Here is a 23,442-nt window from a genome sequence, read left to right on the forward strand (position 1 = left end):
AATGTAACTGTGCTTCGTTAACTACTATCTAACCATACTTATCTAATAATGCTGTATGAATTAATGAAGGGTTTATGCTCCTAGCACCAATGCGAGGGCCTTAGGGCACTACATCTATACAGTCGTCCCTATTGTGAGGGGGTTTTTTCTTTCCTTCCATGTCTTCATATCTTCAGTAACACTCTTAAGCTCATAGTCTCAGCAACCCCAGCTCTGGACTGTCTCTTTGTCTTTCAGCACATCATTTCCAGTGTTACTACTACGCCCCATTGAAAGAAACCTCAAACTCTGTCCAAGGCTCTCCTTTCCTTCGTCTATCAACGTTCCCCTCCTGGTACTTTTTCTTTGTTCTCAGCAGCCTACATCATTGTCCAACCCCGCAACAAAGGAAAGAACCACAAGTGGCATGGCAAATTATGTACGGAAATAGCATCTTTATTCTCCAGCTGCACAAAGAATGGACGTGCAGCATAATTGGCATCTATCAAGTGTCTGCCAGATTTCAAACCAAAGCGCAAAATTCATCTCATCTACGGGAAATCATCCAGCAGTCTGAACGGCGCAACAATCGCCTCCAGAAGCAGCATTGACAAGATAAACCTAACTCTTCGTCCGACCAAGATGGCGTCCGTCCCATACCTTTCATCCAGCGAGGATGAGTTACAGAGCCAGAGATTTGAGGGCACGGTGTCACCGAGGTCTCAATCCAGGGAATTCTACGTCCCAAAAATACTTGAGCCGGGCTTCTCAGAAGGCGATACCGTCAAGCCAGTACCTGGCGCACAGAAGAGGAAGTTCGATGCAAATGTCTTTCCGGATGAACCATCTTTGCTCTCCATGGATTCGTTCCCTCCACTCAAAAAATCCAATATTCGTAAGGTCCCTGTCACTTGAGCGCTCCATTGGAACCAAGCTAATAATATAATGATTCCACAGCATCATCCACCGTGTCCGGCACAAGTAGCAACACCACAAACCCAAAGAAGACAAAAAAACAAGCCGTAAAAAAGACCCAACAACCGCCAAAGTTCCTCCCTTCTAGTACTTCTAGCGGCGATAGCTATCAGAGCTCGCTTCTGTCGCCAACCCACACAGTACGAAGGAGGTCCGCGCTGTACGAGAAAGATGGTGTCTACGTCATAAGCAGCGACGACGAAGACAAGGAAAATAAAAATGAAGCATACGCTATTCCCGAGAACGAAAGGGCAACGGTCGTGTTCGACTTTGACCGCGAGCGAGAGAAGCGGCTTGCAGTCGTCGTCAGTATTCCTGAGGACAGGTACACAGAGAAGGAAAAGTCTCTCTTTTTGCAGCTTGCGTTGCGCGGATTTGAACCGCTTGCGCCAAAGCATTGGCAATTTGATTTCCCGACATTGCCTGACTCTTTGTTTCCTGAGGAGGGGAGGGAGCAAGCAGATCCTATCATCAAAATATCGAAAAGTACTACGTTCCATGGTAAGCTTCTAGACGTGCTTTCCCTCGGCTGCTATGTCCATTACTAATTTGTTTTCTAGCGATCAAATCTCTTGGAACGCTCTTCTCGCTCAGCGGTCGTGTGAGGGACTTCAGCGTTGTAAGAGACTGCGGTTTCGTGGGCAAGAGGCCCGAGAACATCATCAAGCAGACAATAGTCAGATACATCCGCTGGGCGCTGTTCGACGTGAACCTTGAAATTGGTCCCAATTCAGCACCGATCCACTTAATTTACGCTCAAAGAAAGCACGAGACTGTTCGCCATGCACTGGAGCGCCTGAACAAGCGGCTGAAGAGACTCGCCCTCAAACATCAAAAGACCATGGCTGAAGCGTTTGGATCTTCAGCCACTACGGAGACACCGCTCCTTAATGGGTTCCTCATCTGCGGCCCTGTCGTGGCCATCATGACATTTGATGTTGGACTTCTTCAGGGTACACCGGAAGATGAGGAAATTGACGGGAAGTTCTTCTCACAGTTTGACTTCTCGGAGAGGGGTCAAGATTTGTGGAACTCGCTGGCTCTTGCTATTGTGATAATGCATATTCGGAATACCATGGTGCAGCTGTCGGAGAGAAATTACGGTGGGTATAAGCAGGGTCGAAGACTCAGTGTCTCGAACGAAGATCTCTGAAATTTGGGTGAAGTGGTCAGTGTGAATTGGCGTTGGGGTTGGGTGTATATATTTTGGTCGTTCTGGAGCTGGACCAGGTTTTGCTGTTCTCTTTCATGATACCTCATTTGGTCAAATTTTGTCAAATATGCACTTCAATCAAGCAAGCTAGACATTGAGGTTTAGACACCGTAGACCGTAGTATCTGCGGAATCTCTGTCAATGTCCAAAAGATTGAGCTGATCAAGCAACGATATTCACGGATCACGTGATGATCCTCAAGATCAACTAGGCCCCGCCAGTATCGTTCCTTTCTATACCAGCCAATTCCAAGATGGATGCAGCTGACGACCGAGAGATAAAGATCCAGCGTGCTTCTGGAGACCTGGTCAAAGAGATTCTGGAGAAACTACCCTCGTTGTTGTGGAAGCCACAATCTACCCACAAAGGAGCTCGAGTCCCACGGAGATGGACTTTGGCCTCGAAAACAGAGAGACTCGTTAACCTTGTAAGCCTACCTTCCTAGCTACATTATGAGCTCAGCATGCTAATATATTATAGTTGGAACCTTTCCAAGAATGGCCGCAGTTGTTAGATCCGCACCTGCAGTCTCTTCTACCCCCTCTTGTTGATGCCCTGCTGGCTTACTTGGTATCCCAACAAGACCAATATGCCGCTCAAACAGCCAGCCAGCAACAAAGAGCCCTGTACCCACTACCGAGGGCAATTTGCAGACTTCTGTACACCTTCTGCAAGGTCAGAGGGGCAAAGGTCATCAGTCGGTTCCTGAATAACGAACCGAAGTACTTGGACCCTTTACTACGGGCCTTCATTGAGTGGGATGTTGCCCAGCCGAATGATTTCGAACAAGATATTCCAACACGGCTAATATGGGAGGAGCGCTATATGCTGCTTATATGGCTCTCGCATCTGCTCCTGGCGCCCTTTGACCTGTCTTCTATGTCGTCGAGTGATATTCCAGTGCCGTATCCGGAGCTTGGACCTATCAAGCAATTACCAACGCAGACCCCGGAAGTCGCTCGATCTCTTCTCTCGGTGGCGCTGGCATACGTCGATGTAGCAGGGAAGGAGCGTGAAGCTGCGACAATGCTGCTCGCACGTCTTGCTCTGCGTCGGGACATGCAAGCCTTGGGTATCCTGACTATCTTGACCAACTGGTCATTCACTATTATCCATCCTCCTGCAGGGACTGAGCCTTCTCCTGTCTACGCGTATATTGGTGTACTGTCTTTCCTTGCGCGACTGGCTGGATCAGGCCAGGCTGAGGACTTTGTGCCTCTCATTATGCCTGTATTCAAGCAGACTCTGCGTCTTCTGCAAGGCGAAACGAAAATCTCGCAGGCTATTCTATCGTCTGCTTTGGCTCGCAAGACCATCATCAAGATTATCCGATCTATCACTGTCATGGCCCTTTCTCTTGGGGAAAGAAACAGCGGTCTGTTGTCTGATAACCAGCTCTCTTACATCCTGGAAGAGGCAATTGACCACTTCTTGACGGCACTTGCTGATAAAGATACACCTGTGCGGTTTGCTGCGAGTAAGGCGTTGAGTGTCATAACGTTGAAGCTGGACTCCGACATGGCTACAGAGGTCATTGAGGCCGTTACTGGATCACTTGGGGAGAACATTCTCTACGAGAACAGAGGTGGTGCAATTATAACACCGGCTGAGGCAAGACGGATTGGGACAAGCTTGCTGAAGCGAAACCTAAGTGCTGTCGATGCACAGCGATGGCAGGGATTGATCCTTACACTGGGCCACTTGCTGTTCCGCCACGCACCACCAACTCATCAACTACCCAATGTCCTGCAGCCGCTTGTCTCCGGTTTAGACTTCGAACAGCGATCTTCAACCGGGAGTTCTGTCGGTAACGGTGTTCGAGACGCCGCCTGCTTTGGGATATGGGCTATATCGCGCAAGTATACAACACAAGAGCTCCTCGCAATGAACCGGCAGGCCATTTACTCCTCTACTGCCCAAGGCGACGTGAGCATCCTTCAAATGCTCGCCATTGAGCTGGTATGTGCTGCTTGCGTGGACCCGAACGGCAATATTCGAAGGGGTGCTTCTGCTGCGCTGCAGGAGCTCATTGGTCGTCACCCCAATACGATCGTGGAGGGTATATCCATCGTCCAGGTAGTAGACTATCATGCCGTCGCTCGTCGCTCACGGGCTATGATCGATGTCGCAAAGGCTACTGTTGACCTGAGCTCTCAATATTGGAGTCCGGTCGTCGAGGCTCTAATCCAGTGGAGAGGTATTGGTTCAGCTGATGCGGAGGCTAGAAGACATGCAGCAAAGGCACTCGGGGCTTTGAGCACCCAGGAAGGGTGTAAGTCCGTGCAAGTAGTGCTTCACAGACTCTTGGAAAAACTGCACGGTATCCCTCGCAGCGACGTGGAGACGCGCCATGGGTGTCTGCTTGCCATCTCATCGGTCATCGATGCGTTCGACGCTTCCGAGGGGTCTGAACTAGAGAACAGAAGCGAAGATGCTGTGGCTGTTTCCCAACAAATAACCAAATTCTGGGAGATCTTTGGCTCGCCTATTGGACCTACAAAAGACGATCTGACTCTTCAGACATCTCGTCCAGAACACACTGCTGAGGCGTCATCATGTCTGATATTATCACTATCGCAATCCTTCCCCCGCGTCAAGCAATACCAAGGCTATACCCCCTCGCCTAACTTGCTTGAAGAGGCTTGCAAGACCCTCATGCTATGCCTGTCTCGGAGCGATGAGGTATCAATAGCAGCCTCCTCCAAAGCAATCTCCCAGCTATGGCCTCTTTTACCGAGCTCAAAGCAGGAAGAAATCATTCAAGGCTGGTTCTCACACCTTCGTGCAACCAGGAACTTGCCAACTGGCCGGGGACAAATATCTGTTCTTGGGTCCATCTTCAAAGAACTTAGTCCGGCTGATGCTACTCGACAGTTTGTTGTTGAGGAGCTAATTAGATGTGCTGAGAAAGAGGAGGTGATTGAGAAGAGGGTTGTGGCTGTCAAGAGCTTTACCACCGGTATTCTGCCGCATATTGGTATGTAGTCTCCTACAGTGACAGGGGAATATAGCTGACCAAGATACAGATGTAACCGACAGTATTGCGACTAGCCTCAATGGATTCTTGAACGATTATACAACTGACAGACGTGGTGATATCGGATCACTGATTCGACTAGAAGGTATACAGGCAGCTAGAGTGCTTCTCCAAAGAAAAAACAGCGGAATCGAACAGAGGCATATCCAGAACATCGTCGGCTGCCTCTGCCGCCTTGCTGCAGAGAAACTGGACAAGGTCCGCCTTGAGGCATGGCTTTGTCTCCAGATGTTCTGGGAAACTGCTACTGATTTCCCGCCATTGCTGAGGTATGCAAGTATTGTCACTTGACGAGGCAACAGGGATGCTAACTGTGACAGATACTACGAGCACTTTAGCCAGGTCTCCCTGACCGAATACTTCACCCAACTTCTAGAACTGCAGGCGATCGACTGGCTCCGTCTTCCATTATTTCAAGGCCTCGCTACATCGGCCGTTGCAGGAGCCGAGGGGCTCATTCGTTCCACCCGCTCCGCATTGATACAAAATATCAACCAACACCCAGTCGAGCAGCATCCGGAGATTGCAGTCTCTATTATCAAGGACTTGCACGTGATTTTGAGCGAAAAGCTTCCCGATGATCGCTACGCGATACCGATCATGGAAACATTAGCCTTCTTGCTAGATGGCTATGTTGCGTCTGCTCCTGGATTCCAGGATCCTTGGTTCGTTGGCCACCTATTCATACTATTTCTTACCCTATTGACAATGCTTGCAGTCTGAAAAAGCTATTCGTCATCATTCAAAAAGCCCATTTCAAGACCGCGAATGTCGCTCGCCTTGAGGCTGCAATTCGGGCATATGCACCTCTTTCAAGGGTAGAACAGGTACGGCCGGACGTACTGAAGAAGCTTAGCGGTTTGCTCCTGCATTCATATCCAAGGGTATGTATGAAATCTTTTAGATAAATTCAGTTCTAACAAGATCTAGGTTCGCGCCACTGCAGCTGAGTATTTGTTTATGATAACGGACCTTGACCTGGTGAAGTTGGAGGACTGGACCAGTCCGCCAATAAAGTTAAAGGGTAAGATAGAAGAGCTTAGGGGGGTACTGGCGTGTAAATAAAGGTAGAATCTCTGCATAGCAACTGAGCTAGACATGACCATTCTCTAAAACCAAAAACAAAAAAAAAACAAGTACTTTAATAAGCAAAACAAAAAGAGATATCCAAGTGCATCATCCGTGAATCGAACACGGGCCTCATCGATGGCAACGATGAATTCTACCACTAGACCAATGATGCTTCTTGCTGAAAGAGTGCTAAAATCTTGGCATTATACACAAAATTTACCTTTAGTCTCCACACATATCACGTGATATACACCGGTACTAAAGCGGCAATGAAGCTGGACGAGGCCGCGAGAGCAACAGCCGGAGCAAGACAAAAGAAACCTAACACAATTAAAGCACGCACTCCGGCCTGCGACGAAGCAGCGATCTAAGTCGCGAAAATGGCCACTGTTACTGTGCCCACGAGTACCCCTCCTAACCCAACGTGAGTCCTTGCCATTCTTTCTGAAGCTCCAGCTCGAGCTCCCCTCTACCTCCGCTGAATTGATACCTCAGCCGTCTGGTATATGGATGGATAGCTGACAGCTCCGCAGAGTCTACGTACGTCCAATTCGCACTCCTTCCAATTTTCAGTTTTCCCCACAGACCTATTTTGCACCCGGCCAATCCACCATCTAACAACGCATCCAGGTCCGCAACCTCGAAGAACGCCTCAAACCCGACGAGCTCAAAGAAGCCCTCTCCGAAATCTTCTCCGAATACGGAACGATACTCGAAATCATCGCGAAGCGCAACCTCAAGGCTAAGGGCCAAGCATTCATCGTCTTCGACAATGTCGAGTCCGCGACGCGCGCGATCGACGAAGTGAACGGGTTCGATCTCTTCGATAAACCGATGGTTCTGGATTACGCGAAGACAAGAAGTGATGCGACAGTAAAGCGCGAGGGTGGAGATGAGGAGTTGGAGGCTCATAAGCGGAGGAGGTTGGCGGAGAAGGGTATGCTCTCTTCACTTATCCCATTTTTATTCCATTTTATCGTTTTGCATACTAATTGGGGGATGTGCATAGAACGCCGCCAAGCCCACGAAGCCCTCGAAGCTCAGAAGAAGCTGAAGCGTCCGCCTGTCGGTGCCCCCGAGGCTGCTGGCCGCCCCGCAAAAACGACCAAGGGTGCTGGCCTCAAGCCTACCTCTGGTGCTGCGGCGGCCGTTATCCCCGATGAGTACTTGCCGCCTAACAAGATTCTATTCCTGCGGGAGCTGCCCGATACAGCGGACCAGGACAGCCTCACTGCTGTCTTTGGACGATTTGAAGGATTTAGAGAGGTTAGAACTGTTCCGGGTCGCAAGGGAATTGCGTTCGTTGAGTATGAAAGTGAGTCCGGGGCGATCAGTGCGAAGGAGGCTACGACGGGGATGCCTATGGGGGCTGAGGGGAGGCCGATTCGGGTCACGTTCCAGAGGCAATGATTTTAGTTTTCACCTGATGGTTTATTGCTTTGGCGTTGGGGCTGGGTTTATTTTATGGTTCAGTCTGAGCATGCATGTATGGTATGAATGGCCTTTTGTTCAGCAAGACAGGCTAAGGAATCTAAAAGAACATCGAATGCAAATGGCGGTAACAATAGTTATATGCCAATCGAAATACACTACGTACAAGAAAAGGGAATCAACCAACATGCTAGAAAATCACGTCATTGTCTTCTTGCTCGCCCAGCACGTCAGGCGCCTCTGGCTCTTCAGTGGCATCCTTCTTTGGAGTAGCGCCGTTGCCTGCTGCTTGTTCCTGGGCTTCCTTCTCCCGCGCGGCTTGGATCTCCTTGTCTGCTGCTGCGACAGCAGCTTGCTTCTTCCCTGAGACTTTCTTGAGTCGGTAGAATTCTTCTCTGTCGAGTTCGTCGAGTTCGGAGTTAATGTCTGAGATGTATTAGTTTATGCTCGGATAACTTGAGATTGAGGACTGACATTTTATGGTGTTTTCCGTTCGTGGGATGATAACGTGCTCAATTGCATTTACTAGAATGGTTAGTATATGCATGCCCACGGGCCGCGAGGAAAGCTTACCTCTTCGGTTGACAACCTTGATTACTTCATCCAGAATAACGAACGCGGTCTATGACAGTCAGCAGCCGTATATTTAAAGTGAGCGCCGCTAATACCTGCAAACTAGCAAGTTCGACCAAAGTCTCGACCGCACGAGCATATGTCTCGCGACAGCGCTGAACCTGCTGTCCACCTTTTCCAAGACCAGTAAGACCAAAGTCGTTGATGGAATCTTCCGTGTAGCTCTCAAAGTGTGGTAACAGGACACCGGAGACGTTGTCTTGCTTTGCCCGTACGCGGAACCGGGCCTGTTTGGCGGACTCTTGGACCTGATAGCCGATATCACCACCAACAGCGTAGCTCACTTCGGCGAGGGAGAAGGCGGCCACCTGCATGACCCGTCCCATCTTTTGCTTCGCTTCATCGATTCGTCGGGTGATCTCTGGGGTTCCGGGTTAGGATGATCAATGCGGCGGTGGGTTGAGGGGAGTATGCGTACCGCGGAAACGTCTATGGGATGAATTAGTACTAGAAGGCGCATGATCCAGACACTAGGGACTTACTTTGTTAAGGCTTCACTCTTTCGCTTGAGTAGACTGTGACCTGTCTCCGCACCCTTGAGCTTACTCTTCATCAACCCCAGCGACTGGCGGGTCGGGAAGACCGCCTCACGGCCCTATGTACATAGAACCAGCAGTTAATACCTCGTCCAAAGCTGCTCCAAGATTGTACCAAGATCATAAACTCACTACAGCTCCGGACATTGTTCAGGAATCCGGAAACACGTTGAACAGTCGACACAAGCCACAGGACACTGATAGCGGACCAAAGGCGGAGAGGGACATGTCGATAACATCACTTTAGACTGCGTTTCCGCTTAGGCAAGGAAGCTTGGACCACCCCGTGGCTGCCGCCCGCATGACACCCTGCACGTGACTGCTGCCGCTGCCAACTTCGTCGCTGAAGCGCCGTTCTTTTCTCCCGACGCGACGAGAAGGCTTTCCCGTTCATGCCACACCTTTTTACTGTGCAGACGTGTTGACCGTGTGAGTCGGTCCCGCTCGATTGAGTGGCGCAATGCCAGGGACGCTACTGCCCCCGAGATCCCACCGGCAACACGCAGAGATGGATCGATCGGCGGCCCTCCGGCCTGATCTGTATCTGATTGTGAGTGCATTGAGATGCGAAAGAATGGATATGCATGATTCTAACTGCATGAATCGATTCTTAGGCCGATAATGACAACGTTTACGAACAAGATTTACTTCGGAACCCCGGCAGCATCAAGCCATGGCTTGCCTACATCGAGTATAAGCAGCAAAATGGAACGCTTTACGAGCAGGCTTTCGTGAGTTTCGATTTGGATCCTGTGAAATACGTCATACTAAACAATTATAGGTCATGGAACGTGCTTGCAAGCAGTTGCCGAGGTCATACAAGTTGTGGAAGATAGTATATCAAACCCTGATTTTAGCCGCTGACGTTTCGAGTCCATTGCTAATTTTCTCTATAGTACCTCGAGTTCCGCATGAAGCATCTCAAGAACCGCAATGCAACCAAATACAGGGGTGAGTTCCAGAAGGTCAACGCGCTGTTCGAGCGAGCCTTGATCTTGCTTAACAAAATGCCCCGGATTTGGGAGATGTACCTATCCTTCATGCTTCAGCAGCCGCTTGTCACGCAGACCAGGAGGACACTCGACCGAGCACTCCGTGCGCTACCGGTTACTCAGCACAACCGAATCTGGAAGCTCTACAAGGCCTTCGCCCGCTCCGCTTCTGGCCAGACTGCCGTGAAAATCTGGGCTCGGTACATGCAGATTCATCCCGAGAATGCCGAGGAGTACATCAGCTTGCTAGTAAATATGGGCCAGTACAGCGACGCGGTGAAGCGATATATGGAGGTCCTCGACAACCCAAGATTCCAGTCTCGCGAGGGGAAGAGCAACTTCCAGTTGTGGACTGAAATGGTGGACTTGCTTGTATCGAAGGCGAAGAAGATCGAGACGGGTCCTCAATCTGGAATTGATGTTGACGCAATCCTTCGCAGCGGTATCGACCGATTTGCCGACCAACGGGGCAAGCTCTGGGCTGGATTAGCAACTTACTGGATTACGAAGGGCAATTTCGAGAAGGCACGCGATGTCTTCGAGGAGGGTATCACAACCGTTATGACGGTCCGCGATTTCACTCTCATCTTCGACTCGTATGTCGAGTTCGAGGAATCTATTATTGGCAATTTGATGGAGGCTGCGGCTGTTCGAACTGATAACGGCCAAGCTGATGAGGAGGCAGACTTTGACCTCGATCTTCGGATGCTCAGATTTGAACAACTCATGGATCGACGGCCGTTCCTGGTCAATGACGTACTGCTTAGGCAGAATGCCAACAACGTTATTGAGTGGGAAAAGAGAGTGGCTCTTTGGGGCGACAACAATGTCGAGATCGTCCAAACCTATACCGCCGCCATTGCAGCCATCAACCCGAAGAAGGCTGTCGGCAAATTCTCCGAGCTCTGGGTCAACTACGCGAAATTTTACGAGCGTGGGGGTGACTTGGACCCGGCACGGGTCATTTTCGAGAAGGCCGTCAAGGTTCCTTTCAAGTCAGTCCAAGAGCTCGCTGAGACTTGGTGTGAGTGGGCAGAGATGGAGCTGCGCAGCGAAAACTTCGACAAGGCTGTCGAGATCATGGCCAAGGCGACGCAAGCCCCCAAGAAATCGACTGTCGACTACTTTGATGAGACGCTTTCACCTCAACAGCGCGTTCACAAGAGTTGGAAGCTTTGGAGTTTCTACGTCGATCTGGTGGAAAGTGTTTCATCGATTGAAGAAACGAAGAAGGTCTATGAGAGGATCTTTGAGTTACGCATTGCCACTCCCCAAACGGTCGTCAACTACGCCAATCTTCTTGAGGAGCACAAGTACTTCGAGGATTCATTCAAGGTCTACGAGCGAGGCCTGGATCTCTTCACCTATCCTGTCGCGTTCGAGCTTTGGAATCTGTACCTGACCAAAGCAGTCGATAGAAAGATTGGTATTGAACGTCTGCGTGATCTCTTTGAGCAGGCTCTCGATGGCTGCCCACCCAAGTTCGCCAAGCCCCTCTACTTGATGTACGGTAACCTAGAGGAAGAGCGAGGTTTGGCCCGACACGCCATGCGGATCTACGAACGTGCTACTCGTGCTGTCTCCGACGAAGACCGCTTCGAGATGTTCGAGTTCTATATCACCAAGTCAGCGTCCAATTTCGGGTTGCCTTCTACACGACCAATCTATGAGCGGGGTATTGCCGCTCTTCCTGACAATGAGGCCAAGGAAATGTGCCTCAAGTTCGCCGAAATGGAAAGAAGACTGGGCGAAATCGATCGTGCGCGTGCCATCTACGGGCATGCATCCCAGTTCTGCGATCCGCGGACCAATGCGCCCTTCTGGCAGAAATGGGAGGCGTTCGAAGTCCAGCACGGAAACGAGGACACCTTCAAGGAGATGCTCCGCATCAAGCGAAGTGTTCAAGCTCAGTACAAGTATGTATCCAAGTCCAAGATTCTTGAAAATTCTGATGCTAACAATTTATTCACAGCACGGACGTCAACTTCATCGCTTCCCAGGCTGTTGCCCGAGGCCAACAAAAGGATGCGGATGACGGAACAGAAGTTGAGGGTGGAGAAGAGATGGACACTTCGACGGCCGATGCCATGGCTGCATTGGAACGACAAGCACGTGCACCTGTCGGCTTCGTTGCAGCCAGTACCGGCCCTGAAGGAGGCAATCGCCCTCCTGCGGATCAGGCCCCCGCTGCAGCAGCAGCTCCCGTGAACCCTGACGCCATCGATCTTGATGATGAAGACATGGACGCTGATTAGATATATCACCCTTCCACTTTGACACGCTTCCGGCGAGTTGAAGTCAATCTCTCACCTCTCCTTACTCTCCTGTACTACGCACAACGCAAATGCGCGCAAATGACTATCCCACAACCGCTATTTACCTACCATTTACCACCTACCTTAACAACTCCCTTCCAGATCAGCCTGTTACGGCTCGGATGAATACTACTAGATCAGATCAATATATCGTCTCCTTTCCATCAACCAACTCACTTGGCCAGGGATATGACTGACTGCGTTTGAAGTCGAAACGGATGTGTTTTCATCTTCTGTACTCCTATCTATACTGCTATCAATCTCCTATGTTCCAACTTCTTGATTTTCTTTTCTTTTCTGGCTCTTGCAAGCATGTCTTACTATGCAAGTTAAGTTCTAAGTCTTTCCTTTGATGAATTTGCGATACCTATCTACCTATTCAATTCAACGCACCGGCGTCCTGTTGTATAGATGACAATGATTATTGGGAATCTTGAAATCAGATCTCTCCTCCCATTCCTCTAAACTCTCGATCTCGAGTGTAGAATAGGGAAGGCACGGGCCGCGCATCGCCCCTTCCCTCTGAAAGGCATAGGTTCTTGAAAGAGGAAGGCGCGATATGTGGCCGTCTCATTAGGATGGGAAGGAACGACCGACGACTTGTTCTTGTAGGGAAGGTGCGACCTTTATCGTAGCTTCCGTTTTTGAGGGCTCAGTTGGTACGTGGTGGGAAGGTGCGATGGGCGGCTGTTTGTGCTTGCCTGGTAGGGAAGGTACGATGGCACGGAATCTCCGCGACTTATGCCGAACAATGAAAATTGCCCGCCATCCCCGCATGTGCATTGGCTTTGCTTAGGAGGAAGCAACCCGAGCTAATTAATGGATTCAAGATGTGATGAAAAAAAAAAAAAAAAAAAAAAAAAAAAAAAAAAAAAAAAAAAAAAAAAAAAAAAAAAAAAATTATGCGGAAGCTGTGAAGTTCCCTGAATAGAGATATTCAGTGGTCTATATTAGGACAGTCTAAACTATGAACAAGGGAAGAGTATATATGATATGAATTTTTTGATCAAGTAATACCACCCAACAAGCTCTAGTCACAGAAAACCACCGCAACAACCGAGTATACCGACCGAAATATAGATAAAACATGATATATACATGTAACCCCGACAGGCAACGAAGCCCCACGAGGTACAGAAAGTAACAGAAAGAAAGGGAGTCTAGTTTGCCACATAATAGAGAGCCAATATATACTCAGAAATGAAATCGTGAAAATAGGTCGTTCGTTCATGGCCGTAGAGTCAATAGTCCTGCTATTGGTGGTAGTTGCCTGGGTATACCGGCGGCATGGTCCCTGGGTTACTGTTCCCGCCAGAGGCGTTGAGGTTTTGGTTCGGTTGGGATAGGTTAGGAGGGATTGATGGCATCTGCATCATTCTGCTTTGTTGTGATGGTATGAACTTTGGATCCGAACCTGATGAGGAAGGGATGTTTGGGAGACTGTTGTCAAAGCGCCAGTCGGAGGGCGTGTTGGCAATATTATTATTCCAAGGTTGCGTCCAGTCATCCGCTCCCAGGTTCAAAGAGTTCACATCGCGAGACCACCAGTCCTGGCTTTCTTCGACCAGATTCTCCGACGTGTCGAATGCGGTCAATGGGGACTCAGCTGGCGTGCTAGAAATGCTGTGGCCGCTGGTGAATGTGCGCAGCTGTGCTTCACTCGGGCTGTACCATGACTCCTGTGGCGCAAGCTGGCCTGAAGGAACAGGTCCATAACCAGTAGTAACCGGGCGTAGATAGGTCGGCTCCGGTTGGCGAACTTCATTCTGCGCGAGTTGAGCCTTGAAGGTTCGCTGGGCAGAGCGCATAGCGGATACAGAGAGAGGAACAGGTGTCATAGGAGCGTACTGAGAACTAGCCTGTGCAGCTGTCATGGGAGATGAGTGGATCAGAGGGTTGGTGGGCGGGTTCATAGCCTGCCTTGCTGGTGGAGAAAGATGACTGGCAGAACTCAGGGGTTGAACGTTGGTGACAGGAGGTGACTCCGAAGAACTCGATGGCGAGGCTGCTTGGTCCCAAGGACCCCATGAGCCCCATCGAGCATGTGTTTGTTCGAAAACGACGATGGCCTCTCTGGGAAGTTGGACTTGCCACTTGCTGGCGGATATGTCAAGGATTCGGAGTGTCCGCCTAGCGCAAAGCCAGAACTCTCCCATCTCCTCGAGATGCCTTAACCCATGAATAACGTCTCGCTGCGCAGTTTTTTCGGGTATATTGAGGAGGTGTATAGTCAATGCCGTATGGGCTATATAGACTGCAATGTTGCATATTTGCTTGAATCCATAGGTGCGTTTATAGAGACGAAGCAGCTTCGAGATGGCGGCAGCTGCCTGGGTGCATAGCTTGCGAGGCGAAACATGTTGAGGTAGTGGTGACGTCGATTTGGTGTATTTGAGGAAGGGCCGGTAGAGGTGGATGAGGAGGAGTTGGTAAAGCATGCTGCGTATATGTTAGTACCTGGAATGTTTCCAGAGCATAGATATGCGGGCAACTTACTGCATCAGAAGTGCCTGGGGAAGTTGGCCCTCTCGCGGCTCAAGTTCTTTCGGGAGGTTCTTCTTCCAGGCTTCCAGCCGGGTGTGAATCTCGCTCAACTTCTTCAACTCGATTTGTTTGGAAGGCGGCTTCTCAGTAGGATTAAGATCGTAGAAATACACGACGAGATCTCCACTGATCCTACATAGCTTGGAGATCTCGGCGGCAACGGCTCTTGTTCGTGACGGCTGGGTGTACTCCCGACTAGGTCCCGTGTCTGTGTACGGAGACCATAATGTTGATTCTTCATTGGGAAGAATATCAGCATTCGATGCGCTAGTGTTTGCGGTAGTAAACTGGGGTTGGCGTCCGAGGTAGTTCGACCAGCATCTATCTAAGTTAGTATCTCTCCATTTAATTCCTTGAGAAGGTCATACTTGTCAAAGAGGAAACAGCCCCAGAAAGTGATACGCCGTGCGTCCACCTCTTCTTCGCCAAGATCCCGAGTCACAAGGCTTGAAGATTCAAGGTTTAATCCCAGATCGAACGCCATGCGGAAACTCATTCCACTATAGACCCAGCCTTTACCCTCACGGCCGCACCCGGCCTCTCGAACAGACATGAGAGCCAAAGCCTGCACGGTACACAGCTTTGCGTTGACAAGCTCATCGTTATCCAATATGAGCCTCTTCGCTTCTTTGAAGAAATGATCACCAGCAGTTGCCGAGTTTTCAGGAACCTCACGGGCTCCTGGCCAGGATGAGAAGTGACAACCCAGAGCCAGCATTGTGTTGACCAGTAATGAGGAGCAATACTGGCTTGACACCCCACGAATGTAGTCGCGATAGAACAGGTCCTTGGAAAGTGTGGTGAAGAATGGGTAATGCCAAGTGAAGTACATCGTCATGAGGTGTTTGATCAGTTGCTGATCATCGGTGACCTTCGTCCACTGGGTTACAGAGCCCTCTAGCTCCCCACCAATGTCCAAACCGGGGTTGCCCTCGTTGAGTTCAGAGCCCGGAGGCAGGAATATGAGATTCGATGTTCCCCCGATGAACTTGTGGGATCCGTCGAGCACAAGGTTGCTCATCTTTCCAGCCAGTTCGGACTCAAACTGATCCGTCTGCGATGTGGCGTCATCGTCGACTAAAGTAGCATCCGGGGACAAGCCCGAAAACCTTTTCTCCTGGGTTAGAAGAGATTGTGCAACATCTTCCAGGTTGTCACACGACCGGATTTGGCGGACTAAATCAAAAGCATCCTCTTCCTCATAATTGAGAAGGGCCTGGATTAGAGTCAACAGAGTCGAGTTTTTGGTCCTCAGAGTATCTGTGTCCTTCTTGTAGACCCCCTTTCGGCGGTGATCGGAGTTTGGATCGTAGACACCTAGGAGTCACATTAGCTAACTCTGCGTCTCTCTTGTGATATAAGTGGTCGAGGGTAATTTACAGGTTGTATGATAGACGGAGGAGCAAGCCGCACAGCTCGGGAGGTTTCCATCGCACTTATACAGTTAGAATCTAACATAAAGTCACCCGTAACAAGCAATTGTACCTTTGATTTTCGTCGGCGACAGGCAATGCACGCAGTGCTGACACACCGTCGTTTGGACGTAGGAGCATTCTCCGCATCGGTACCCTGATTCCTCAACGACGGTTTTGTTCGAGATCCATCGGAGATGGATTCTGGGTTGACTTTGTCCCCCATGATAATCACGCGCAGACAGGTATGCTCGATGAGGATGCTGGGTCAGGAGAGCGCATGCTTATCGGGAAAGAACGCTTGCGGGGGATATTTGGGAAGTCGAGCAAAGACGACGCGGGACGACGAAGACAAGGGACGGTCTTGACGGATTCGAGACTCGTAAGAATGCACAAAACATCGAAGAGATATCTATGATCGATAATTGGAGGATCTAGGAGGTGATAGGCGGATGCGTTAGATAGGCGCATACAAGGCTCGGCATCGATGGAATTATCGGCAACAATGGGCGCAGCATTGTACAGAGAATATGCGGCATGGGCAGGCCATACTCCCAACGAAAGATTGGAGCTGTATACTCACAAGTTTTTCATTAGCAGGGTCGAATGATCTCCCCACGGTTGTCATCCATGACCCGCAAGTGGAGGCGGGCAGAGTTGGAGTCTGGAGAGGGGGAGAAAGCGATCCGGCTCCAAGTTTTAGCAGGCTGGACTCGTTTCAGAAGCTGGGGGTGGACAAAGCGATTATTGGATGGGGTCCTTTATGCAAGATAGCAGGTCAAGAAGAAAGATAAGGCGAGCAGTGGACGAACTGGATCGCTGGAAGCCGTGAGGTGCTCCTGCTCTTCTCTCCCGCCGGTCTGGCCAGCCCGATAAGCTCGATGACTAAGACAAGCCTCCGGTTGGTCCGTTGGCACGTGCCGACCTTACATCCTTGGATACCTGGATGCCTTACAACACTGGCATCCAGCATCTGCACACTGTCACTCGAGACACACCGGCATCCAGGATAGTATGTCATCACGGAGCAGAGTCCTCCATTAGACTACAATTGAACTTAGCGCCAATATGCCGTCTGATGCGGCGTCTACCAACCATGTTAAGCGCCAGGATCATATGGTAGTACCGTCCGCCTGTACTTGTAACCAGAAACGACAGAATGATAGGTAAACGGTGACTCTTGTTCGAATCCGAGAGACTGGTAGCCAATACTCGCTGAGGCTCATGAACATGACGGGGCTCAGCCTCGGCGCTTATCCCTCACGCATTGCGTGGCCGCCATGGCCTGATCGAGTTACTGGAAGGATTAGCTATTTTTACTACGAATCACTATACGTATTAGCCGCCGAATATGCGTTATCCTTGTTATGAAGTTGAATGTGAAGTATGTTAAATATGATTATCCTATAGAACCAGAGGTGCTTAGATGCATGAGGTCAAAAGGCTAGATAGATTCGTTGCATTGCGCGCAGTGTAGGAGAAGAAAAACAGAGCATGTAACAAAGAGTCAAACTACTGGCCAGGAGCCTCCATGGTTGATTTGAGTAGCGCTGCAATCTCTCGATTTTCCCGGTGGTCTACATCCAAAGCCAATTCATGGGGAGTTTGACCAATTCGACTCTTGATGTTGAGATCCGCGCCCTTCTCAACTAGATACTGGATAGCCTCCATATTTCGCCACATAATAGCATGGAACAATGGAGTACCAGCATCGAAGCGCCCCCATACAGTGCGCGAGTACTCGTGGTTCTCGTAAATTTCCTCGTCGAGAGGGGCGCCTTTCTCAAGTAGAAACGCTAACACCTCAGTGATTTCCGACTTGCGCTGAGTGGCGTGGTGAAGCGGCTGGCCCTTGTGTATGTCGGCGCCGTACTCGAAAAGAAGCTTGATTGTACTTAGTGAGGCTTTCGCGGCCGCCCAAGACAAGGGTGTCAGGTCGAGCCCAGCTTGCACATTTGGATCCGCCCCGTGCTCGAGAAGCCAACGGGTCATTTCCTCGTCCTCAACTGCATATCTAAAGACATAAGGGTTACTGAATGGATCGCCTGCTTTGGGAAGGCTTATAACTTACACTGGGGCTGTAGGAAGTGTCGGTCTTCCCGATTTAGCATTCATATCCCACCCATTCTGGATGAAGAAGGTGAGCACCTTTTTGGCGTGTTATTGGAATGCTTCTTGGTAGAAGAATGGAGCTAGCTCTTCGCTATGGTCGTCGCCTTGAGAGTAGATGAGTGAGACGACCTCGACGTTGTCGCGATAAATTGCCAATACGGTGATGGGGTTCAGGTCGAAAGTAGAGAAGCCGAGTGTTGCCCACTGGTCAAGCAACTCCTTGAAGCGGGGTAAATCGTCGGCGGCACAAGCAGCGTGCAGTGCTTCAATTATCTCAAATGAGGTCCTCTTCTGTTCCTCGTAATAGCCACACCGAAACTGTTTCCAGTGCTCTATAGTATGTTTCGGGTGTTCCTTCTCAGAAGGCATGGTCATGATTGAAGAAAGGTGAGGAACTGAGGATCGTGTCAGTCTGCTTGAAGCATTAGTATTAAAGATAGATTGGTAAATAAAAGAGCTGGAGGATTGCTCATAGGAAGAGGGATGAGAGTTGGGGAGAAAAGAAGAGAAAGAAAGAGGTGGCAGAGGGCTCTAACTCTGTTCTTGGCGAGCGCCTGCTCAAACGGCTTGGATTTCGGTTCAGGCAAAGACCAAAATCAACATCCACCAGTCGATCAGTCCATGTATCTATTCCTGGAGCAGCGAGACGCCCATCGGCTGTAGGGGTCGATCAGCTCCAGTCATTCTTGACAAGGATTAAACTGGGGAGATCACTCTCTGATGGAGCGCGGCTACAACATGGATGACTAGCCCCAACAAATGCATATAATATGCTGTTAGGAAGTTAAGTACCTTGCTACTATCACCATTTTACATTTTACTTTGATCCAGTTACCCAAGATTCAGACTCCTCTTTTGATATACTGTTAGTTTACCACGAACCCCATTGCAACGATGTCGAACCCACGTATGAACACAACCTGAAGATTTAGGGTCACCGCCGGAAATGGACGCGCCTATAATGTCTCAATGTGGGAAGTCAAGTTCGTGGACTTTCGAGACTACCCAGTCATCGGAACTGAGGGCCTGGGTGGCTGTTCGGTGGTGATGCTGGCATCCCAGTACGGCGCATTTTGGCGCACATCCCAGTACCGAACCCGAATCAAGACGGAAGCGCCATTGCCCGAAATATGATGACAGAATTTCGACGATTGCATGACCATTATCGGAACTACTTCCCAAACGCTGATACTGCCGTGGTTTGCTCAAAACTCGAAGGACGGGTGATTCTGAGGAATGAGAGAGAGATCATGGAGCATACCCTCCGGGACATGGGCTATCATCCCTCTCGTATCCGATACACCGTACCTCACAACATGGCAAATGGCACGGGAACAGTGTTCATTGAGTCGCATGGGTTATGTGGATGTCTCAGATCTATGTCAAGGACAGGCTGCTCTCCTTCCCTCAGCAATGGGTGACCCCGAGCCCTCCCCCTTCCTATCAACCTTCGCCACGGCAAACACCTTCACCACCGCGGTCATCAGGCCGTACCTTGCAGCCAGGGCGCTCTTCTGGTCATTCGCCATCACCCGGGCGATCATGGTTTGGCGGCAGACGCTAAGCAAAACAGCGTCGGGATGCGCGCTGAACGAGGCCTGGAATTAGTTCAGCATGGTCTCAACTTCAAATGGAAAAAAACTTTGGGACATGGTCTCTGTGAACACTCAGGCCTCCAGTTGAACAAGGTCTGAAATTAGTTCAGCATGGTCTTACTCCAACTCAAGGAACTTTGACCATGGTCTTAGTTTCGCTCTCTATAAACCATTTACAAGAACCTAAATAGACCCTGATCCCCTAACCTATTCCTAATTAGATATCTAAAAATTTAGAGCCAATGAGAATATTATAGGTTTGGGCCATGGTCTTAAACAGTACTTGATAGAGTTAGAACTTGCTGAACTAATGAAGGGTGAGACCATGGTCTCAAACAATGCTTGGTAGAGTCAGGTCTTGTTCAACTGGAGGCCCAAACAGCGTCAGCGCTTTGCTTTCGAGCTCACCGACTCAAATGCATCGTGCACGGCGTTATGACGGGACACAGTGTTAAACGCGCTTACTGTTTTATCTGCCTTACAATATTCTTGCTGAAAATTTTGTTACTATCTTTGCTTTCTTGATCTACTTTACCATGTAGCCTATCAGCCCTATGAAATTCGTTAAACCATGAGATACTCATGAACCATGTCCTATGAGTCCTTAATATTTAAAATGCTTCATCTTGATATAACGTAGGACAGCAGGTAAATAGGAAGAATTCAATTTCCAATAACAAGTTAAGTTAGTCCTCTATTTATCACTACGGTCAGTTACTGCTTGACAACAGCTATCAAAAGTCCAATTTTTTTCTCTTTTCAAACTACATACTGTACAATGACTAGACTTTCATTATACTTCTCTTATACATACAGGGAAGGTTCTGGCACCTTTTAATTATTAATATCAAGTCTAATTAAGAATAGCTTTGAGTGGGTTGATGAAGAAGTGGCTCAACGGCGGAAGTAAAAGTAAACATCCGTATGATGAAAAGGAGAGGAATAAACCACCGCCAACCTTGTTGCTGAGAACGGAGTCAAAGCGGGAATGGAAACTCGGAACCCTCGCAGAAGGCTTGGTGTTTTATCGCTCATTATGCCCAGGCAGCTCGGACACAATCTGATAATCCCCATCCAGTTCCCAAGGTTGATACCTGCCCGCATCAGCAGATACGAGTCGCAAATCCCCAGGGTGAGCAATATACTGCGCGGAATGCTCCCTTTTGGGATCCTCCGAAGCTGGAACCATGCCCTCCGGCTGTTGTTTTTGACGCCGTATCCGGAAAAAGAACCATGTGAGGGCGACAATGAGCGCTGCACCGGCAACGCCGCCGATGACACCGCCGACAATTGCGCCTAGATCGGTGCTGGATGACTCGGGTTCTGGCTGTGAGTAGTCAACCTGACTCGGTGTCGGTGTCGGGGTCGATGTTGCTGTCAGTATACTTGTTGAAATGATCGGAGTCAGTATCCATGTGGGCGTGCTTGTCGAGACAGCGAACAGTGAGCATTGACCAAGTCCCTAAGCTTCACAAGATAGTGCCACTTACTGACCCCAGACGAAATGATCGACAATGGCGTCTCCGAATCCGCAAGCTCATATCCCGGTTCTCCGCACCCATTCGAGTCGAAGCTCGTCGCGTACCCCTTCGTCCCCTGCTCGCAGCAAAAATACCCACCATTGTAGTAGAGGTCCCATGTTCTGTTCGCGCAGGCTGGTTTTGCTTGTAGCGCTTCGGTGCAGTTTAGGCTTGACGGGCAGCACGCAATATTATATGCCCTGGGACAGTAGGAGCCGCTAGGGCAGCACCCTCGGTACGGATTGGCTGTGGCGCCGCAATCTTCTTCTTGCTTGAGACAGGTGCCATTGTGGCGGAGGGCCCAGCCGAGTGTGCTCACTTCTGAGACTGGGCCGGGCATTGGGGAGGGTACTGGGTGTGTCTCGTTTTCAATGTAGAAGGTTTTGATGCACTGGTGACAGCACGACGATACTGAGGAAGAATCAGGGAGCTCAGACTCAGGAGAAAGCCCAAGGTTCAAGTAAAGAACGCAAACCAGGACAACCTGACTTATGTTCATGCTGGTACAGTGACATTGGTCCAGTTTCAAATCCGTAGCGCGCAGAGGTTTCATATACGATAATGATTGGATGCATGTAAACAGCCGGCTTATGGAAACTATCATGTGTTGTCAAAGCGACTATTGAACTGGATACGATATTCCTTATCCATGCGTATTTGACCATCAACACTTGTGGAGGTAAGACCGGCTCTACCCTCAGGACAAATGGGGAAGGCCCAATACGTAGGGATGCTTCTTGGAATGATATGTTGTGGCCGATCCCTTTTGTAAATGAAGACTGGACCTGAGCTTTAGCCTCTTTCTGAATTGATCTGTAAAGGAAGTCACACAAACACAAACACATGTCCTTGTTTGTTACACAACAATCAAACCAAACCACAACTAATGGATACCATGGCGCTTAAACCAAGAAGTAATGTGCTGGCAGCCTCCTGACTTCCAGCACTCACCGCATGAGATAGGAAGAAAAAAGTCGGATTCACATAGGGCACATCAACTCCGAAGTAGAAAGGCGTGACAAAAGATGTATTTGTTTCTTAAAACCACATAGAGCTATTATATTCTGCAAATAGTGGTAATGTCCTTGAATGCCCAATAGCCCTAAGTACAATGTAACTTCTGATAATAGCCCAAGCCATTGTTCAAAGTCGCGTAACACAAGTTATCAATCGGCAGACACAAGATAACATTCTGATCTCAAGCATAAGAAAGCATATATTCCTTCTGGTGTCAACTAAACCTCTACCTCTCTTACCATATCGGGCCCTCTCTCTCTCTCTCTCTGTCTCTCTCTCTCTCCATCCAGAGCTTCTATGTTATATGAAACACAAAGACCCCTCTGTTGGTTCCAATATTCCCACCGTATGCTCTCTACCTCCTCCCATTCCACAACCCCGCGCAATACCTGCAGGAATCTAAGAGCCATCCAGGAGCAGCAATGAAGTTCATCTTTGAGCTACTTCTTCTATTTGGAACCAGCATCCTCTCAATTACAGCTGACCCAACTACGGCGCCCGGCCTGACCGCGCAAGAATGCAGAACCATCATCGGCAACATGGACCCTGAAGGCGTTGACCCAGCGATTGTCCGTCAATGCACCGAGTACTTGTACGAAGACTACCACGGAGCCCGGTTATGGGGCGATGATAAGTGAGGTGAGTAGCTCGTGATCGAGGGGAAAGTGTTTGGGGTATCTGTGGATGCTAATTTTGTTGTTATAGATAAAGAGGAGGGGTCTCTGGCCAACGACCTGTACTTAGCAAGTTCTAAAACATATCGCCTCATACCAACCAGCGTTGTTAACTATACTTGTTATCAGCATTTACTTCGCTTCAACTCAATCTATCATCAGCTACCTAAGAGCCCTAGGGCTATAAACTAGAAATGCCCTATATATACCCGCGCTGACCCTACCACGTCTGAGTATTGATTCTACGGCACTAAGCATTACTTATCCCTTTTGTATCAGTGTACTTGGAATATTCATTAGTGGTGAGCTCGTCGGCAAATGTAGATCTCTAGCACTATCAATGAACAATGGTGCAAGCATGCTGGTTGGAACGGCCATCCTCATTG

The 23,442-nt window shown here is 49.4% G+C and overlaps 10 protein-coding genes and 1 non-coding gene across 11 annotated transcripts; 5 read left to right on the forward strand and 6 right to left on the reverse strand.

Annotated features, from left to right (window-relative positions):
• The first annotated feature begins 160 nt into the window (after positions 1 to 160).
• Positions 161 to 2,289, forward strand: BDV14DRAFT_166778 (uncharacterized protein). The gene is made up of 3 exons (XM_073767544.1): positions 161 to 874; positions 937 to 1,455; positions 1,515 to 2,289. Exons 1-3 carry the CDS (start codon positions 622 to 624, stop codon positions 2,105 to 2,107), a joined length of 1,365 nt encoding a protein of 454 aa, XP_073631768.1. The 5' UTR covers positions 161 to 621; the 3' UTR covers positions 2,108 to 2,289.
• A 129-nt stretch (positions 2,290 to 2,418) lies between these two features.
• BDV14DRAFT_166780 (tubulin-specific chaperone D) lies at positions 2,419 to 6,308 on the forward strand (the record flags this gene model as incomplete). Its single annotated transcript, XM_073767545.1, has 6 exons — positions 2,419 to 2,594; positions 2,648 to 5,144; positions 5,194 to 5,473; positions 5,525 to 5,869; positions 5,923 to 6,088; positions 6,135 to 6,308. Coding segments are annotated over 6 exons (3,599 nt in total), but the record flags the coding sequence as incomplete, so codon positions are not given.
• Positions 6,309 to 6,376: 68 nt separating this feature from the next.
• On the reverse strand, positions 6,377 to 6,447 carry BDV14DRAFT_t35. The gene has a single exon. It is a non-coding gene; the product is annotated as a tRNA-Gly (tRNA).
• Positions 6,448 to 6,578: 131 nt separating this feature from the next.
• BDV14DRAFT_166781 (uncharacterized protein) lies at positions 6,579 to 8,302 on the forward strand. Its single transcript, XM_073767546.1, has 5 exons — positions 6,579 to 6,699; positions 6,809 to 6,815; positions 6,906 to 7,212; positions 7,285 to 8,132; positions 8,181 to 8,302. Exons 1-4 carry the CDS (start codon positions 6,656 to 6,658, stop codon positions 7,683 to 7,685), a joined length of 759 nt encoding a protein of 252 aa, XP_073631770.1. The 5' UTR covers positions 6,579 to 6,655; the 3' UTR covers positions 7,686 to 8,132; positions 8,181 to 8,302.
• On the reverse strand, positions 7,791 to 9,216 carry BDV14DRAFT_131190 (H(+)-transporting V1 sector ATPase subunit D). The gene is made up of 7 exons (XM_073766117.1): positions 9,008 to 9,216; positions 8,822 to 8,934; positions 8,758 to 8,768; positions 8,375 to 8,700; positions 8,280 to 8,328; positions 8,181 to 8,231; positions 7,791 to 8,132 (listed from the first exon to the last, which is right to left on the reverse strand). The coding sequence occupies exons 1-7, from the start codon at positions 9,020 to 9,022 to the stop codon at positions 7,897 to 7,899; spliced, it is 801 nt and encodes a 266-aa protein (XP_073631771.1). The 5' UTR covers positions 9,023 to 9,216; the 3' UTR covers positions 7,791 to 7,896.
• Position 9,217: 1 nt separating this feature from the next.
• Positions 9,218 to 12,614, forward strand: BDV14DRAFT_131212 (mRNA splicing protein SYF1). The gene is made up of 5 exons (XM_073766118.1): positions 9,218 to 9,425; positions 9,490 to 9,606; positions 9,657 to 9,710; positions 9,772 to 11,783; positions 11,840 to 12,614. Exons 1-5 carry the CDS (start codon positions 9,336 to 9,338, stop codon positions 12,120 to 12,122), a joined length of 2,556 nt encoding a protein of 851 aa, XP_073631772.1. The 5' UTR covers positions 9,218 to 9,335; the 3' UTR covers positions 12,123 to 12,614.
• A 472-nt stretch (positions 12,615 to 13,086) lies between these two features.
• On the reverse strand, positions 13,087 to 16,516 carry BDV14DRAFT_131263 (putative C6 transcription factor (NirA)). The gene is made up of 5 exons (XM_073766119.1): positions 16,212 to 16,516; positions 16,107 to 16,161; positions 15,095 to 16,043; positions 14,679 to 15,047; positions 13,087 to 14,621 (listed from the first exon to the last, which is right to left on the reverse strand). The coding sequence occupies exons 1-5, from the start codon at positions 16,362 to 16,364 to the stop codon at positions 13,436 to 13,438; spliced, it is 2,712 nt and encodes a 903-aa protein (XP_073631773.1). The 5' UTR covers positions 16,365 to 16,516; the 3' UTR covers positions 13,087 to 13,435.
• A 1,134-nt stretch (positions 16,517 to 17,650) lies between these two features.
• Positions 17,651 to 18,130, reverse strand: BDV14DRAFT_196630 (ankyrin repeat domain-containing protein; the record flags this gene model as incomplete). The annotated part of the gene is made up of 1 exon (XM_073772489.1): positions 17,651 to 18,130. One exon carries the CDS (start codon positions 18,128 to 18,130, stop codon positions 17,651 to 17,653), a length of 480 nt encoding a protein of 159 aa, XP_073631774.1.
• Positions 17,832 to 19,004, reverse strand: BDV14DRAFT_166788 (uncharacterized protein). Its single transcript, XM_073767547.1, has 2 exons — positions 18,210 to 19,004; positions 17,832 to 18,152 (listed from the first exon to the last, which is right to left on the reverse strand). The coding sequence occupies exon 1, from the start codon at positions 18,623 to 18,625 to the stop codon at positions 18,299 to 18,301; it is 327 nt and encodes a 108-aa protein (XP_073631775.1). The 5' UTR covers positions 18,626 to 19,004; the 3' UTR covers positions 17,832 to 18,152; positions 18,210 to 18,298.
• A 172-nt stretch (positions 19,005 to 19,176) lies between these two features.
• Positions 19,177 to 19,495, forward strand: BDV14DRAFT_166789 (uncharacterized protein). The gene has a single exon (XM_073767548.1). The coding sequence runs from the start codon at positions 19,220 to 19,222 to the stop codon at positions 19,382 to 19,384; it is 165 nt and encodes a 54-aa protein (XP_073631776.1). The 5' UTR covers positions 19,177 to 19,219; the 3' UTR covers positions 19,385 to 19,495.
• A 1,307-nt stretch (positions 19,496 to 20,802) lies between these two features.
• On the reverse strand, positions 20,803 to 21,751 carry BDV14DRAFT_166791 (uncharacterized protein). The gene is made up of 2 exons (XM_073767549.1): positions 21,336 to 21,751; positions 20,803 to 21,269 (listed from the first exon to the last, which is right to left on the reverse strand). The coding sequence occupies exons 1-2, from the start codon at positions 21,703 to 21,705 to the stop codon at positions 21,250 to 21,252; spliced, it is 390 nt and encodes a 129-aa protein (XP_073631777.1). The 5' UTR covers positions 21,706 to 21,751; the 3' UTR covers positions 20,803 to 21,249.
• Positions 21,752 to 23,442: the final 1,691 nt, after the last annotated feature.

This window comes from Aspergillus stella-maris (assembly GCF_047715825.1).
Source record: "Aspergillus stella-maris strain CBS 113639 unplaced genomic scaffold BDV14scaffold_7, whole genome shotgun sequence".
NCBI lineage: Eukaryota > Fungi > Ascomycota > Eurotiomycetes > Eurotiales > Aspergillaceae > Aspergillus > Aspergillus stella-maris.

Excerpts from the sequence above, each read along its gene's own strand:
- BDV14DRAFT_166778 (XM_073767544.1), top strand. The coding sequence starts at position 622 with ATGGCGTCCGTCCCATACCTTTCATCCAGCGAGGATGAGTTACAGAGC. Across the intron at positions 875-936 it reads ACTCAAAAAATCCAATATTC|CATCATCCACCGTGTCCGGC; the intron begins GTAAGGTCCCTG and ends ATGATTCCACAG. Across the intron at positions 1,456-1,514 it reads GAAAAGTACTACGTTCCATG|CGATCAAATCTCTTGGAACG; the intron begins GTAAGCTTCTAG and ends TTTGTTTTCTAG.
- BDV14DRAFT_166781 (XM_073767546.1), top strand. The coding sequence starts at position 6,656 with ATGGCCACTGTTACTGTGCCCACGAGTACCCCTCCTAACCCAAC. Across the intron at positions 7,213-7,284 it reads GAGGAGGTTGGCGGAGAAGG|AACGCCGCCAAGCCCACGAA; the intron begins GTATGCTCTCTT and ends GGATGTGCATAG.
- BDV14DRAFT_131190 (XM_073766117.1), bottom strand. Across the intron at positions 8,329-8,374 it reads TCGAACTTGCTAGTTTGCAG|ACCGCGTTCGTTATTCTGGA; the intron begins GTATTAGCGGCG and ends TGACTGTCATAG. Across the intron at positions 8,232-8,279 it reads CAAGGTTGTCAACCGAAGAG|TAAATGCAATTGAGCACGTT; the intron begins GTAAGCTTTCCT and ends TAACCATTCTAG.
- BDV14DRAFT_131212 (XM_073766118.1), top strand. The coding sequence starts at position 9,336 with ATGCCAGGGACGCTACTGCCCCCGAGATCCCACCGGCAACACGCAGAG. Across the intron at positions 9,426-9,489 it reads GGCCTGATCTGTATCTGATT|GCCGATAATGACAACGTTTA; the intron begins GTGAGTGCATTG and ends ATCGATTCTTAG. Across the intron at positions 9,711-9,771 it reads CATACAAGTTGTGGAAGATA|TACCTCGAGTTCCGCATGAA; the intron begins GTATATCAAACC and ends TTTTCTCTATAG.
- BDV14DRAFT_131263 (XM_073766119.1), bottom strand. The coding sequence starts at position 16,364 with ATGGGGGACAAAGTCAACCCAGAATCCATCTCCGATGGATCTCGAACA. Across the intron at positions 16,162-16,211 it reads GTCGCCGACGAAAATCAAAG|TGCGATGGAAACCTCCCGAG; the intron begins GTACAATTGCTT and ends TAACTGTATAAG. Across the intron at positions 15,048-15,094 it reads GGCTGTTTCCTCTTTGACAA|ATGCTGGTCGAACTACCTCG; the intron begins GTATGACCTTCT and ends TAACTTAGATAG.
- BDV14DRAFT_166788 (XM_073767547.1), bottom strand. The coding sequence starts at position 18,625 with ATGACCATGCCTTCTGAGAAGGAACACCCGAAACATACTATAGAGCAC.
- BDV14DRAFT_166789 (XM_073767548.1), top strand. The coding sequence starts at position 19,220 with ATGTGGGAAGTCAAGTTCGTGGACTTTCGAGACTACCCAGTCATCGGA.
- BDV14DRAFT_166791 (XM_073767549.1), bottom strand. The coding sequence starts at position 21,705 with ATGCCCGGCCCAGTCTCAGAAGTGAGCACACTCGGCTGGGCCCTCCGC. Across the intron at positions 21,270-21,335 it reads GATCATTTCGTCTGGGGTCA|CACGCCCACATGGATACTGA; the intron begins GTAAGTGGCACT and ends TGTCTCGACAAG.